At 49.9% G+C, this 14,673-nt stretch overlaps 1 protein-coding gene and 1 long non-coding RNA gene across 2 annotated transcripts in view; both read right to left on the reverse strand.

Annotated features, from left to right (window-relative positions):
* LOC146356295 (uncharacterized) overlaps positions 1–14,673 on the reverse strand; it is an 867,031-nt gene that overhangs the window by 304,507 nt on the left and 547,851 nt on the right. The window lies entirely within an intron of this gene.
* On the reverse strand, positions 144–10,234 carry PSMB8 (proteasome 20S subunit beta 8). The gene is made up of 6 exons (XM_084831816.1): positions 10,058–10,234; positions 7,459–7,606; positions 7,119–7,230; positions 1,946–2,075; positions 492–696; positions 144–349 (listed from the first exon to the last, which is right to left on the reverse strand). The coding sequence occupies exons 1-6, from the start codon at positions 10,208–10,210 to the stop codon at positions 261–263; spliced, it is 837 nt and encodes a 278-aa protein (XP_084687942.1). The 5' UTR covers positions 10,211–10,234; the 3' UTR covers positions 144–260.

The raw sequence follows: 14,673 nt of genomic DNA on the forward strand, positions 1-14,673 counted from the left end.
TTTTCAATTAAAAAATTTGACTCGGAAAGGGGAATTTCTTGCAACAACATAATCCCAAATGTTCTTGCTGGCACCTCCAAAATTGTGCCTTTGTTATCATACTTCACACGGGCTAATCAACTTCAAAATAATAAGCCAGAGAATACAAATGTTCACTTTATTGCCCCGGCATCACTGTAGGTCTCTGTCCCTTTCCCTCCTTCAGCCCTGAGTGTCAAAACACCTCTTGATGTTTGCAGTTCCTTGCTGGCCCTCCTGTCTCATTTCTTGGCCTCTGCATACCGGTAAAGCAACTCGTTGACATCTGTGCGCCCGACCCGGATCCAGCCGTCTTCCTTCATGTGATACACTGCAGGGCAGAGACAGGCACCACAACACCAGTGAAAATGTGCAAAACTAGAGCAGGCTCTCACCAAACAACCAGACACTCATGGGGCTGGGGTAACTGACAGAGTTGTGCATGGGTACAAGTATGGGTCAGGAGAACTTACTGTTCACCACCCCACCCGAATAGGAATCGCGGTGGGTGGCGTAAGCGATAGCCCTTCTGCCAAGGTCGTAGGCCTCCTCCACACTGAGATCGTGGCGGTGTCCACTGTCCAGCACTCCGTAGGCATAGGAGTTCCCACTGCCCGTGGAAAAGAGGGGGCCACCCAGGCGTACCCCATTATCATTTATGTAGTAAAGGCCAGGACCCTGAAAAGAGAGATGGTTATGGGGGAGGAAGGGACTCTGGAATCCATGCCCTCTACTGCCCCTACCAACTAGGACAGGGCACCTCAGTACCTCAGGCCTGGGGGCCAAATCTGGCCATGCCCCCTCCCCCTTGACCACCCCAGTGTTTGCACCAATTTTTCCCCATTCTAAAAGGTGGAAATACCTCATCTGATGCTTCATTACTGGCAGTATAAGAGCTTTAAGCTAAAATATGCTGGTATCTTTGGCTTTTTTGGCTCCACCCCTTTTGCCTCCTGCCCCGCCCACCGCTGCAATGCAGCCCCCAAGAGCATCTTGGAAATGGAATCAGCTGTTGGGCTGAAGGAGGTTCTGCAGCCCTGCAGTACGACCTCTGCATTTCCAGCCAAGCCCTGGCTGTCTACTAGCACCCTGCTCCCTTCTTACTACTCCCCAGTCTTCTCCACAAAAGCTGAGAAGCCCTTACTCCTTCAACCCCTTGAACCTGCTATCGCTCACCCTTTCCAAAGGCCTCAAGTGCTCTCGCACTCCCTAACTCTCTCAGTGGAGCCCTCCCCACATCATGTCCTAACAAAACAGATTGACAAAGACGACTGGGGCTTGCTAGACCCCGGAGTCGTGTTCCTTTCGCATGTGGCTTGGTTCCTCCTTGCTTGATATCCCATGGCAGTGAAATGTGCAAAACTGGAACAGGCTCTCCCCAAAACAGCAGAGTGCCCACCGGGCTGGAAATGAACCCTGCCCCGGCTGCCCCCAATTTCCTTTGAGAAGGGATCCTGGATGAGCTTTGCTTACAAGTGATTTCTTTGTGCAGAAGCAGCAGAGGAAACAACCAAAAATGTCAGGATGGAATTTTCACCCCAGGTCCTATTGGAAGCTGCCTTTGGTCCATACAGCCCAATACGTCTTACACTGACTAGCAGCTGCTTCCCAGAATTTCAGACAAGCACCTCTCCCAGCCCTACCTGGAGATGCCAGGGACTGAACCTGGGACATTTCACGTGCAAAGCTGGGGCTCTGCCACCCATCTACAGCCCTACCCTTGGAGCATGTGGCCTGGCTCACTCACTCGAGCCAGCTACTTGCTCTGCAGTCACTTCTGGAGCTGGAGCTGAACCGGCTGCATGAAAGAGCCCCAGAATCCCAACCAATCAATCAGATATCTGAACACCCAACACCCCTTCTTTATGCCATCCCTGCTCCAATGTGCTTACCCCAAATCCCCCCATCCCTTCAAGCGAGCCGCTACCTTCTTGTCCCAGCCGCACACCATGCTGCCCACGGAGAGCCCCATCCCCCGGTACTCGGCCAGCATGTTGGCCAGCAGCTTGGAGGCGGCCGAGACGCTGATCCGCTCCTTGTTGCGCAGGTAGTACAGCCTGTGGGGAGGAGGGGAAATGGGGGGGAATAGAGAGGAGGAATCAGAAACTCAGTGCCCCCACTGCCACCTCTTCGGCTCCCCATGTACACTTGTAGCAGCCAAAACCACGTGTCATGAATAGGGAATGGGTTCCACTGTCTCCTATGAGGGAAGGTTAGAACAGCTGGGATGGGTTAGCTTAGAAAAAAGAGGGTCAGGGGAGACATGATGGAGGTGTACAAAATTATGCAGATGTCAGGGTGGAAACTGAGCCGATAGAACCCCAGATCAGTTCTGATTCTGAGGAGGAACAGCAATCCGTGGGAGAGGAGCGCACTCCTCTCTCACAAGCACAGCAGCTGGCAGAGATTCCTCCTGCCAGCATTCCTGGGATAGACAGTGACCCTGGCAGTGAGCGAGCACTGGAGGGAGGTTTGCTGGATGCTCGGCGCAGACGCAGGGAGCGACAAGCGATGGAGGGTATGGAAAGGAGGCGTAGCACCCGTTTGGCGCGCAAGCAACGGTTGCGTCCCGAGGACCCAAGGGAAAGAAGGAGGATCTCTCCCTAGCCCATAAGTTCAGGGTCTTCCCGTGGTTCTCCTTCAAACGGGGATCAACTGCCTAACCTGGAGCTTAGGCTACTCTGCTATCTTTCCCCAGTGCTGTTCCTTGCTTAGTCGCTGGTGATTAGCATCTGAAAGAGTCATCAAGTTGTAAAAGGAATAAAGCCTTGAAAAGATTCCTTTTTGTCTGTGTCTTGAGTTGGCTTGGAGTGGATTGAAAGAGGCAGCTAGGGCGCTCCTGACAGCATGGTGTGGAGAATGCGGATAGGGAGACATTTTTCTCCATCTCTCATAATACTAGAACCCAAAGGGCTCATCCTATGAAGCTGACTGGTGGGAGATTCAGGACAGATAAAAGGAAGGGCTTCTTCACACAGCACATAGTTAAACTATGGAATTCACTACCACAAGATGTAGTGATGGCCACCAGTGTGGATGGCTTTAAAAGGGAGTTGGACAGATTCCTGGAGGAAAAGGCTATCAGTGGCTACTAGTCTTGACAGCTATGGGCTACCTCCAGTACCAGAGGCAGTGAGCCTACATACACTAGTTGCTGGGGAACATGGTCGGGAGGGTGCTGTTGCACTCGTGTCCTGCTTGTGGGTTCCTAGTCGACAGCTGGTTGGCCACTGTGTGAACAGAATGCCGGACTAGATGGGCCCTTGGCCTGATCCAGCAGGGCTCTTCTTACGTTCTTATCTCACTCAAATCTGTTGTCTATTCAATGAGGCCCTGTGCTGAAATTGGGGGAGGGGCGGAGGAGACGTGGCCCCATCATCTTCTTGTTGGTCCCTTTACCTATTATTTTTTGAAGCCATGGTTTGGCTACAATTGGGAGGAGTCAGGGTTTGTGGATTTCATGTCAGGCCTTTCTACCTTTCCCCACATAATCCGCACACTGGTGTGAGGCTCCTATGACCAGCACTTGTGTCCAGATCTCTGGCTTCCTTCAAAACCTGCCCCCAAACCCTCATTGAGCCTTTGGCACACCCCTCTCAGTGCCATGACTGGCTTCTCTTAACCCAGCCTGCCCCAACCTGGTGCCTGTCAGATATCTTGGACTACAAATCCCAGAATTCCCAGCCAGTGTGGCCAATGGCTGACTTAAGGCTGACTAAGGGTGCGATGCTATGCACGTTTAGGTAGAAAAAAGTCCTACAACTCCCAGGATTCCCCTGCCAGCCATGCACCCTTAACCTGAAAATAATCCTAAGCACGAGTAACTGAAACAACCACATGCTGCATCCCTGTTTCCCTGCCATCACTGCCTCTGTTTCCCCTATGTTGAATTTTAGTTTGCAATTGTCCTGGGGCAGGGACCTGTCCTCTTGAACTCTGTAAAGTGTCATCCATACTGATGGAATTATTATTATTGTTGTTGTTGTTGTTATTATTCCAATCCATCCTATCCCTCCCTCACATATAATAATATTGCCTATAACTTTAACCCATCCTTCCCATATAATATCCAAGGAGGGTTTTCACTCCAAAAATGTAATACGAAAAACATTAATAAGACAATAATTGCAAATGATCCAAGATCATAATAACTCAAAACAATTGTGCATAACAAAAAGGGGAGGTTCCACCAGGAGGTTCTTCTATGCAAGCCTGGTTGAAATGAATGGAAACCATGCAAGGGTACAGGAGTTTGATGAAAGGAGAAAGCTGGAAATATCCTGGTTCACAGTTCACACGTTCGCTATAACTTCAAGAGCTGTTTATGAAGCAAGAGACCCAGTTGACCTTTAAGATCTTTCAGAGGAGGCCTTGTTGGCTATTCCATGTCAAACAGAATGTTGCCAGGTAACATCTCGAAAGCGGGGCCTTCTCAGTAGCGGCACCCACTCTCTGGAATATCCTTCTTTGTGTGGTTCAGGAGGCAAAACATGTTGTTGTTGTTGTTCAGTCGTTCAGTCGTGTCCGACTCTTCGTGACCCCATGGACCATAGCACGCCAGGCCTTCCTGTCCTGCGCTATCTCCCGGAGTGTGCTCAAGTTCATATTCATTGCATCAGTGATGCTACCTAGCCATCTCATCCTCTGCTGTCCCCTTCTCCTTTTGCCTTCAGTCTTTCCCAGCATCAGGGTCTTTTCCAGAGAGTTTTCTCTTCACATTAGGTGGCCAAAATATCTGAGCTTCAGCTTCAGTATCTGTCCTTCCAATGAGCACTCAGTGCTGATTTCCTTTAGGATGGACTGATTTGACCTCCTTGCAGTCCAGGGGACTCGTAAGAGTCTTCTCCAGCACCACAGTTCGAAAGCATCAATTCTTTGGCGCTCAGCCTTCCTTATAGTCCAGCTCTCACAGCCATACATTACTACTGGGAAAGCCATAGCTTTGATTAGACGGACCTTTGTCGGCAAGGTGATGTCTCTGCTTCTTACTATGCTGTCTAGGTTTGCCATAGCTTTCCTCCCAAGGAGCAAGCGTCTTTTAATTTCATGGCTACAGTCACCGTCTGCGGTGATCTTGGAGCCCAAGAAAGTAAAATCTGTCACTGCTTCCATTTCTTCCCCTTCTATATGCCAGGAAGTGATAGGGCCAGATGCCATGATCTTCGTTTTTTTAATGTTGAGTTTCAAACCAGCTTTTGCACTCTCCACTTTCACCCTCAACAAGAGGCTCTTTAGATCCTCTTCACTTTCTGCCATTAGGGTGGTATCGTCTGCATATCGGAGGTTGTTGATAATTCTCCCAGCAATCTTAATTCCGTCCTGTGATTCATCCAACCCGGCGTTTCTCATGATGTACTCTTCATATAAGTTAAATAAGCAGGGTGACAATATGCAGCCTTGTCATACTCCTTTCCCAGTTTTGAACCACTCGGTTGTTCCATGTCTGGTTCTTACTCTTGCTTCTTGACCCTCGTACAGGTTTCTCAGGAGACAGATAAGGTGGTCTGGTACTCCCATCACTTTAAGAATTTGCCACAGTTTGTTGTGATCCACACAATCAAAGGCTTTAGCGTAGTCAATGAAGCAGAAATAGACGTTTTTCTGGAATTCTCTTGCTTTCTCCATGATCCAGCGAACGTTGGCGATTTGATCTCTAGTTCCTCTGCCTCTTCGAAACCCAGCTTGTACTTCCGGTAGTTCTCGGTTCGCATACTGCTGAAGCCTAGCTTGTAGGATTTTGAGCATCACCTTGCTGGCATGTGAAATGAGCACAATTGTGTGGTAGTTTGAACACTCTTTGGCGTTGCCCTTCTTTGGAATTCGAATGTAAACTGACTTTTTCCAGTCTTGTGGCCACTGTTGAGTGTTCCAGATTTGTTGGCATATTGAATGCAGCACTTTAACAGCATCATCTTGTAGGATTTTAAATAGCTCAGCTGAAATACTGTCATCTCCGCTAGCTTTGTTGTTAGTAATGCTTCCTAAGGCCCACTTGACTTCACTCTCTAGGATGTCTGGCTCAAGTTCAGTGACCGCACTATCATGGCTATCAGGGACATTCAGATCTTTCCTGTATAGTTCTTCTGTGTATTCTTGCCACCTCTTCTTAATCTCATCTGCTTCTGTTAGGTCCCTGCCTTCTTTGTCCTTTATCATGCCTGTCTTTGCACAAAACGTTCCCTTGAGATCTCCAATTTTCTTGAAGAGATCTCTAGTCTTTCCCATTCTGTGGGATGAGGCAAAACATGTGGAGAGTTTTAAATGCCTTCTGAAAACTTACTTGTATACACAAACTTTCCCTGGTTTGCAATTGATGATGCTGGTCTGCTCTACAGTTTTATTCTTTTTTGTTACAAATGGTAACTGTTTCCTTGTGACATTGTATTACTAGCAGCCAGACCTGGCTTTGCATAGGTTGGAAGAGCCCTTAGTTTGATACAACAAAGCCCTCAACAAACTTACAGCTGTCAGAGGTGAACACACTGTGCCTCCCTTGTCAATTAGGCATTCCTGCTGGTACCCCTAGGCACAGCCCCTGCCATGGTGCGCCTCTATAGCCTCCTAATGGAGGGGGCTGTCCACTCCATTCCAGAGGGCACGCTGCCACACAGCAGGGGAGACGGGCAGGCCAAAACTCTGTCCCTCGGCCTGCTAATCTCCCCTGGCTCCAAACTGTATGAACTGCAAAGCTATGTGCTGAGTAGGAAAGTCTGCCACTTAGTGACTGAAGATGCTTCTGCAGGCTTCAATTGTATGGACACATTTAAATTATTGCATTTTAAAAACAAAATAACTCCAAGGTGCCCACTCCTAGGGTCCCATTAGTAAGCATGCCAAGTTTCAGGTACCTAGATTTCACAGTCTTGGTGCTGATGGACAGATGGACAGACACACAACCTCTTGTAGTATCACAGATACCTATATTTTAGCTGTGGTTTTAATAGCATTTTGTATGTAAACCGCTTAGAGATTTTGTTATATTAAGCAGGCTTATAAATAAGAAATATGCAGTGTTTTCAAAACCCTGCCCTGCGTACTGTGAAGAAGTGACCAATATGCATAGAAGTAAAAGACTCAGGGAACGAACGGGAGCAGGGTACCTGCAGTGTTTGGCCAGGAGCCGTTCCCAGTACTGGCAGTCGGCGGCACATCCGGACATGGTGCCCAGCAGGTAAGGGTTGATCTCAATCACTTTGTTGACCAGCTTTGTGGCTGCAGGGAGGAGAGGCGTTAGGAGAGACGGGCGTCAATCATCAACCCCAAAGAGCAGGAGCAGGGGCATTCTAGGCAGTTAAGAAATCTGGGCCCCCATCCCATGGGATTGGTGTGAATGGACATTCAGAGCTCTGGGGAATAGATCTGGGGGCCCTGGGAAATACACCTGGTGCCACGGCCCCTAGCCTAGCAATGCCCCTGGTGAGGAGGAATGGGATTACTCACCTATGTAGCTGCCAGCTGACGCCCGGGAGTCAGTGGCCACAATGACTCCATGCTGGAAGGTGAAGGCCATGGTGGTGGTGCCATGGGCCAGCTCAATCCATTGCCCGTTGCCGCCGTCTTCGCAGTGGGTCTGCAGGAACTCAGAGGGCTGTGGAAGAGGGGCGGGGGATCCATGGGATGGAAATGGAAAGCTGGAAATGGTCAAGATGACTAGCCCCTTGGGACCGCCACTGTTGCCTAACCGGCCGCCTGCTCATCCAGAAGGGATGGTGAGGGACTCACTCTGGACACACTAATTAATGCAGGGGTGGGGAACCTCTTTCAGCCCAAGGGCCAAATTCCATTTCCCAGAAGCTCTCGGGGGCTGCATTCCAGTGGTGGGTGGGGCTGGAGGCAAAAGGGCGGAGCCAAAAACAACACTGATGCCAGCATTTTTATTTATTTATTTATTTATTTCATTTCTATACCGCCCAATAGCCGAAGCTCTCTGGGCGGTTCACAAAAACTAAAAAAAGCATCATAGCTTAAAGCTCCTACTGCCGGTACCTGAGTATGAGGGGAGGCATTTCAGCCTTTGGGGTGGGGTGGACTGTGCAAAAGCCAGGAAACCAGCAAATGATCAATCAGTGGTTGGGAGGAAGGGGGGGGTGCCTCTGGGGAACCAGATGCGGGCCCCAGGAGGGCTGGATTTGGTCCCCAGGACAAATGTTCCTCCCCCCTGCACAAACACATTTCAGCAACCCAAATGACTGTGCACGATATGCTGACAACCACTCATCTATCTCGACAGAAATTGTTGGGGCACCTTCAGTGTCTGCTATCACCACTTATTGGATCCATTTCACCCTGAGACATGGATGCATTTCAACAGCATGCATGTATTACTCGCCAGAGAGAATCAGTTGGAAAACATTAATTACAACCTTCCAACTGCCAAGCTCGCCTGATATTGTATTTGCACTTGGCATCCATTCATTGTGACTAACGAACGTACAAAATGGAAAATTTTCCACAGAAAAATAAAGCACTGGGAACTTTTCTGTTTTGGAAAAAAAAAAAAAATCCCATTCCATATCACTGGACATGTGTCACTCTTAAAAATGAGTTGTGAATCTCCAGCCTGCTGAAAAGCAAAACCATTTTGACCTGTAGTGTAAGCTCTGCCTGGCTAATCTTATACATACCCAGGCGACCTTTAAGATCAGCAGAAGAGGCCTTGCTGGTCATTCCAGATGAAAGGAATGTCACCATGAAGTACCCAGATGGTGGGCCTTCTCGGTGGTGGCACCCACCCTCTGGAAAACCCTCCAGAAAACGTGACATTTTTCAAATGCCTCCTGAAAACACACTTGTTCACTCAGGCTTTCCCTGGGTTGTTGGTAAATTAATTATGCTCCTCTGTTTTATTGCTCCTTGATTTTTACTGTAGTTGGAAGTGTTTTTAATGCTGTTTTAATGCTGTGTTTTTAATATTGTATTTTAATACTGTGAACCACTGAGAGATTTTATTATATTCAGTATAGAAATGCCACAAATAAATAATCATCATAATCTTAGAAATACTGGAATCTGCACATGCTCAGAGGCAGGGCATTTCTTAGTATGTGTTGAACCCAAGTCCTGGGACTGATCTGAGGCTTAGAATAAGCTCTGCTCCCTCACCTGTCTCCATCGGGGTCTTCCTTTTCCTGGGCACTGCCCCCTGTGGTGTGTTCTTAAAACAGAGGGATGTCGTGGGCTCTTCTCAAGCTAGTCAGAGGGCCAAACCATCTTCCCTGGCAGCATAGGAGGTGCCAAAGGGGAATCATAGCATCATGGAGTTGCAAGGTGCCTTCGAGGTCATCTAGTCTGACCCCTAGCTCAGGTGACCATCCCAGCCTCTGCTTAAATACCTCCAGCTCTTAACGTTAGTAGGTTTTTCATAACGTTTATCCAAAATCTGCTTCCCTGCAATTCCTAACCATGGAGGAGGGGACAAGTGCTCCCCTCCCACAAGCAGCTCATCCCCACCCCTCACCCCACTGCTGGACTTTTGTGGTTAATTTTAGGAAAGGTACTTCTCCTATAACTGAAGTTATAACTGAAATCATAAACTGGAAAAGTTAAGGGGGCAATCCTATGCATCTGTTTAGACAGAAAATACAACAACCCACAACTCCCAGCATGCCCCAGCCAGCCATGCCGGGAGCTGTTAGGACTTTTTCTGTTCAAACATCCATAGGAACGCACCCTTCGAAAATACTCCAGAGAAACAGGCCTTGACTTCAGAGAAAACTGTGCTTAAGATGGGGTTCTTAAATATAGGTCATTTTTCTTTCAGAAATCTAACACGTGGAATAACACTCCCCCCCCCGCGCACTTTGCTCCCCCGTACTTTCTTTTCCTTTTCCTACCACTGTCCGGAAGTCCTAAATCCTGACGACCGGGGGACTGGGGGACCGGCCAGGGTTGCTCCGTGGTGTAGTAAAGACACTCTGCACGTGCTCAGGGACTGCCTTTCCCCGACTCCCTACTTCGCGCGTCTCCGGAGTCACGGAGCCAACGGTCCAGGTTGGGCCGCGCGCTGGGGCCCCTCCCGCCTCCGCCGTCCCCGCCTCACCTGCCTCCCCGGGGCCACGGCGATCCGGGGCTCCCGCAGCCCGAAGGCGTAATGGCCGACGGCCCCGGGTTGCACAGCGGCGGCCGCGGCTCCCCCGAGCGGGTTCCAGCCCCAGTCTCCGCGGGACAGTCCGCACACGTCGAAAAGCGCCATCGCCGCCGCCGCGCCCTCCTGCTCGGGCTCCAGCGAAAGCGAAAGCAGCCTTCGCCTCCCCGCCTGGCCGCCCCTCCTTCTCCTCCTCCCCGCCTGCCGAGCGCCACCTCGGGGCTGCAGCCAAGGGCCCCTGGAGAGCGGAGCGCCCGGCGGGGGAGAGGCGCAGCCCGGGCGCGCAGAAGGGAGCCCCTCCGAAGAGGCCCTGCTCTGTTAGAGGGGGCGAGCGGGGAGAATTCACGCTCTCCTGGGGACGCGGGCGCCCCATTCCCCACTGGGAAGCAGAGGGGGCGATCCAAAGGAAGTCTCCACTTCTGGATCCCACGTGGATGGGGCAGCGCCTGGAGGTGCCTGTCTGCCCGCTGTTGGATCGGGACCACTCACGCCCTGCACAGCGGGTAGCACTGACCCAACCTTCCCCAAGTTGGTGCCCTCCGGGTCTTTGGGACTAGTCTCATCAGCCCCAGCTGGCATGGCCAATGGTCAAGGTTTTTAAAAAAATATTATTATTATTTACAATATTTGTATACCACTCCATATCTAAAACAGATTTCGGAGAGCTGAACATAAAAGGTAAAATAGTAAAAGAAAAAAAAGATTAAACCACCATATTAAAATTATGCTTTTAAAAAACACAATACCAGTAGAAACCGTGACTGGCTAATTAAGGAATACCTCCTGGAACAGTGCTGCTTTCAGGAGGCACCAGAAACAGCATAGTGTTGGCACCTGCCTGACCTCCAGGGGCAGGGAGTCCCAAAGAAAGGGGGCCACCACACTGAAGGCTCTTCTCCAGGTGGACTCCAGTCAGGCCATGCATCCATGTGGAACCACCAAAAACAAGCCCTCTGATGACCTCTGTGACTGGGCAGGTTGGTAAGGGAGAAGGCACTCTCTCAGGTATCCTGGTCCCAAGTCGTTTAGGGCTTTATACACTAGTACTAGAACTAGTGACGGGGGTTGTAGTCCAAAAACCCTTGGAGGGCACCAGGTTAGGGAAGGCTGCTGGAGGTAGGTCAGAGATGATGGGAGTTGCAGTCCAAAAACATCTGGAGGGCACCAGGCTAAGGAAGGCTGCTGGAGGCAGTACAAACTGTATGGAACGAAAGAAAAACTCTCTTCCTGTCATCCTGTTCATTGATATGGAACTGGAAAAAGGCTTTGCGATCAGGAGATTCCCTCTACTCATTTCCCATCCACTCTGGGTCGCCACCATATACATTAGGATACGGAAGAAGGGGGCAGCTAATGTAACTTTTGCCCAGGGGAGCAAAATATCTTGAGGTCTACATCTTGGAGGTGTAGGGAATTTTCCCCAGGACAAAATAGAGCGGGGTGTGCGTGTGTGAAGGGGGGATGGGATGAGTTCATCTCCCCCATTCCTCATTCCATAGGGGTGATTGATTATCAAGGCACCCAGCAGGTGCCCATTGAAAATGCCGCTCTTCATGTCTCCTGTTCCTGCATGTCAGGAACTGGATCCGTAGATGTGAGTGGAAGGGCGCCTACGGAAGAGAAAACCCCAGGAGAGGGGTCAAATTTGGAGCAGCGAGATATTACTTGCTAGGGTGAATGTAAAGCCGTTAACAATGTCCTGTGAACTGGGGTTTGGGGCAAGGGAAAAGGAAAACATGAGTGAATGTTGGTTGCATATGGAGAAAGCGCAGTGCCTTGGGGAGGGGATGCAGGAACTCCTCCCCCTATGCTGGTAAATGGCCAATGGTTCCATCTGGGAAGGACTTCGGGGCAGATGACGAGGACCCCACTCAGCAGAATGGGCAGGAGTTCCCCCCCATACAGCAGAACTGGCTTAGCACACCTTGAAGGAAGTGAATATACATTGCCATGTAAAGGAAACAAGAGTGCCTGGCCCTAAATATGCCATGTAGAGGAGAACCTGGAGCCAGCTGGGCAGAGGTTCAGGGACCACCATTGGGGGAGGTGTCCTGTAGTTGGATGCCAACTGTACCACACCTTACAGGTAGAAATCCAACTGGTGGAACTTTTCTAGGCATGTAGAGTCAACAAGAGTACAATTCATAGGTGTGGTTTAAAAAAAAAATCTGCCTGTCCATGCCTCTGCTTACATGGCTCAGGACCACAATGGAGAGCCTCTCCTGGCATGAACATACCCATACACTGCGTTCATTGTCTGAGACCCTCCTCCAGGTGCCTCCCCCGAGGGACGTTTGGAAGGCTGCAGGAAGGGAGAAGGCTTCTTGGTGGTGGCCCCCAATTATGGAACAATCATCCTAGCAAGACCCGCCTGTAGCCAACATTGTTATCTTTTCGGTGTCAGGTAGCCAACATTGTTATCTTTTCGGAGAACCTTCCTCTTCTCTCAGACATTTGGCAGCATATGATAACATTTTAATCAGAGCCTGGATTTTTCTTATTGTTTAAATTTTGTTAGATATATGTGTGCCTCTGTGTGTGTGCTGTCTGTTTATATGTTTGTATGTAAATGGTTTTTCTACTACATATAATGTATTTTTAACATTTTGAATCTTTGTTAACTGTCCAGAGAGCTTTGACTATTGGACGGTGTAGAAATGGAATAAATGGAATGAATGAATGAATGAATGAATGCTCACTCTCAGCCGGATCCAGAGTATGTTAAACCCCACTGAGTTTAGCATAAATCTTATTCCTTCGTTGTTATGCACAGGACTGCAGCCTGTAAGGCCTTGTGTGCGGCGGGGGCGGGGGCAAAGCTACACAAAACTTACAAAATAAGTAACACTACATCGCAGCTACATAAAAGTTTTTTGTTCCAAGGGCTTGCGGCAGGTACTCCAGGCTGTTCCTCTCCACCACCAGGGGGCGCCAGCTACACGCGCCGAGCTGGCAGCAGGGGAATCCCCGGCAGTTCTAGCCTGCCGCTGTCGAATCTATCTAGCAACTGATGATGCAACACACACCCTCGTCAGCCATTGGCTCAACTCTTGGGTTTACCGTTTCTCCAGCACTAGCAGTGCGCCAGGCGCTGTACAGGACGTGAAAACCACACAGGCAGCCGTTAGAGGGGGAAACGAAGATGCAGACAGCCATTCTCGTGCCCTTTCTTTCTGAGCAACCACCAAAGTATGTTCTACCTGCGCTTGTAATGGATTCCAGCTTTACCGCAACAGCAAAAGGCGGCCTTTCTCTCACAGGGCTGCCAACTTGTTTCTCCAAGCAGAGCTCCTGTGCCTTTAACTGCTCTACAAAAAGGGGAAACTGAAACTCCACGGGAGCAGCTTTCCCCATTGCTGCTTCTCAAAGCTGGGAACAGCTGCTGCACCAGGTGGATTTCTGCCCATCATGCAGCTGTTAGAGGCCCTGGGCGGGGGCAGATTTGTCAGTCCCGCGGGAGGAAGATGGGCATGCACATAGCAGAAACGAATTTCACGCATGGGTTTTTCCCTTCATGGCATGCCAGAACTTCGTAAGAATTAATGTGAATGAAACATTTGGCACACACAATTTGGCACTCGCAAAGACATTGCGTGTACGCGCACACATACAGCAGTGCTGTAAAGTTTAGCTCTCCATTCCTGCCTACTTTCACCTTTGCCCATTCCCGAGGTTACACTGAAAGGCAGCATCTGAGAGAGAGAGAACCAGCCAGCCTCAGAGGCGTTGTTTCAGGATACGTACGTCACACGGCAGGGCCGGCGGCGAGGGTAGGCCTGGTCAGGCACTGCTGAGGGCCCAACACCCCAGCAGGGGCCCACTGACAAGATCCCCCTGGAGTTGCTCCTCCAGCCTGCTTGTTTACCTGCCTCTCACTCTGGCCCAGGCAACCGTGTAGATGCCGTGGCCTGTACGAAAAGTGCGAAAGTGGTAGCAATGATGAGGAAAAGGACGAAGAGCGATAGCAGCTGGTGACGCGATGAGAAGGCAGACTCACTGAGGGAGGGGGCCCATGGAGGGTGTCTTGCTCAAGGGACCCCCAAAAACCTAGAGCTGGCGCTGTCACACAGGTTCTTTCGGGATGCAGAAAAAGACCACATCAGCGCTAGCTTACAGAAGTCCTATAAAAAGATGCCATCGCTGTCCGAGGGAAGTATGATGGTTCAGGCCCAAAGTAGACAGCAAGAGAGACAAAATCCCAAATAAAAAGTTGTTTTAATTTAGAGACATACAAAAAAAAAAGCCACCTCTGTCTCTCTGTGAGCACACACACACACACACACACACACGTCAATGTTTGTTTTACTTCAATGACAACAAAACCCCAACAAAACTGGGAGAAGCCTCAACATTTTTAGCAGTTGCTCAGGTCCTGTAGGAAGAAGGCTAAAATAAGAAAGGTGACAGAACCCCTGAAATACACAGCCTCTTGGCACACCCATAGGCAGAGAATGGGGGGTCTGTCTGCATTTTAGGGGATGCATTTCATTAAAACACAGAACGGAATGTGCCCATGAGAATACCCAGGTGAAGACAAGTGCATGTGTTTCAGCGCACAGATGGTTGTCCCC

This window comes from Heloderma suspectum, chromosome 2, assembly GCF_057233095.1.
Source record: "Heloderma suspectum isolate Gila_16-S chromosome 2, 16-S_ref, whole genome shotgun sequence".
Classification (NCBI taxonomy): Eukaryota; Metazoa; Chordata; class Lepidosauria; order Squamata; family Helodermatidae; genus Heloderma; species Heloderma suspectum.

Bases quoted from the DNA above. Each gene is read 5' to 3' on its own strand.
- PSMB8 (XM_084831816.1), bottom strand. From the start codon at position 10,210: ATGGCGCTTTTCGACGTGTGCGGACTGTCCCGCGGAGACTGGGGCTGG. The intron at 2,076-7,118 runs GTACCCTGCTCC...TCCTCCCCACAG, and splicing joins CTCCTGGCCAAACACTGCAG to GCTGTACTACCTGCGCAACA. The intron at 697-1,945 runs GTAGCGGCTCGC...CTCTCTTTTCAG, and splicing joins TGTGCGGCTGGGACAAGAAG to GGTCCTGGCCTTTACTACAT.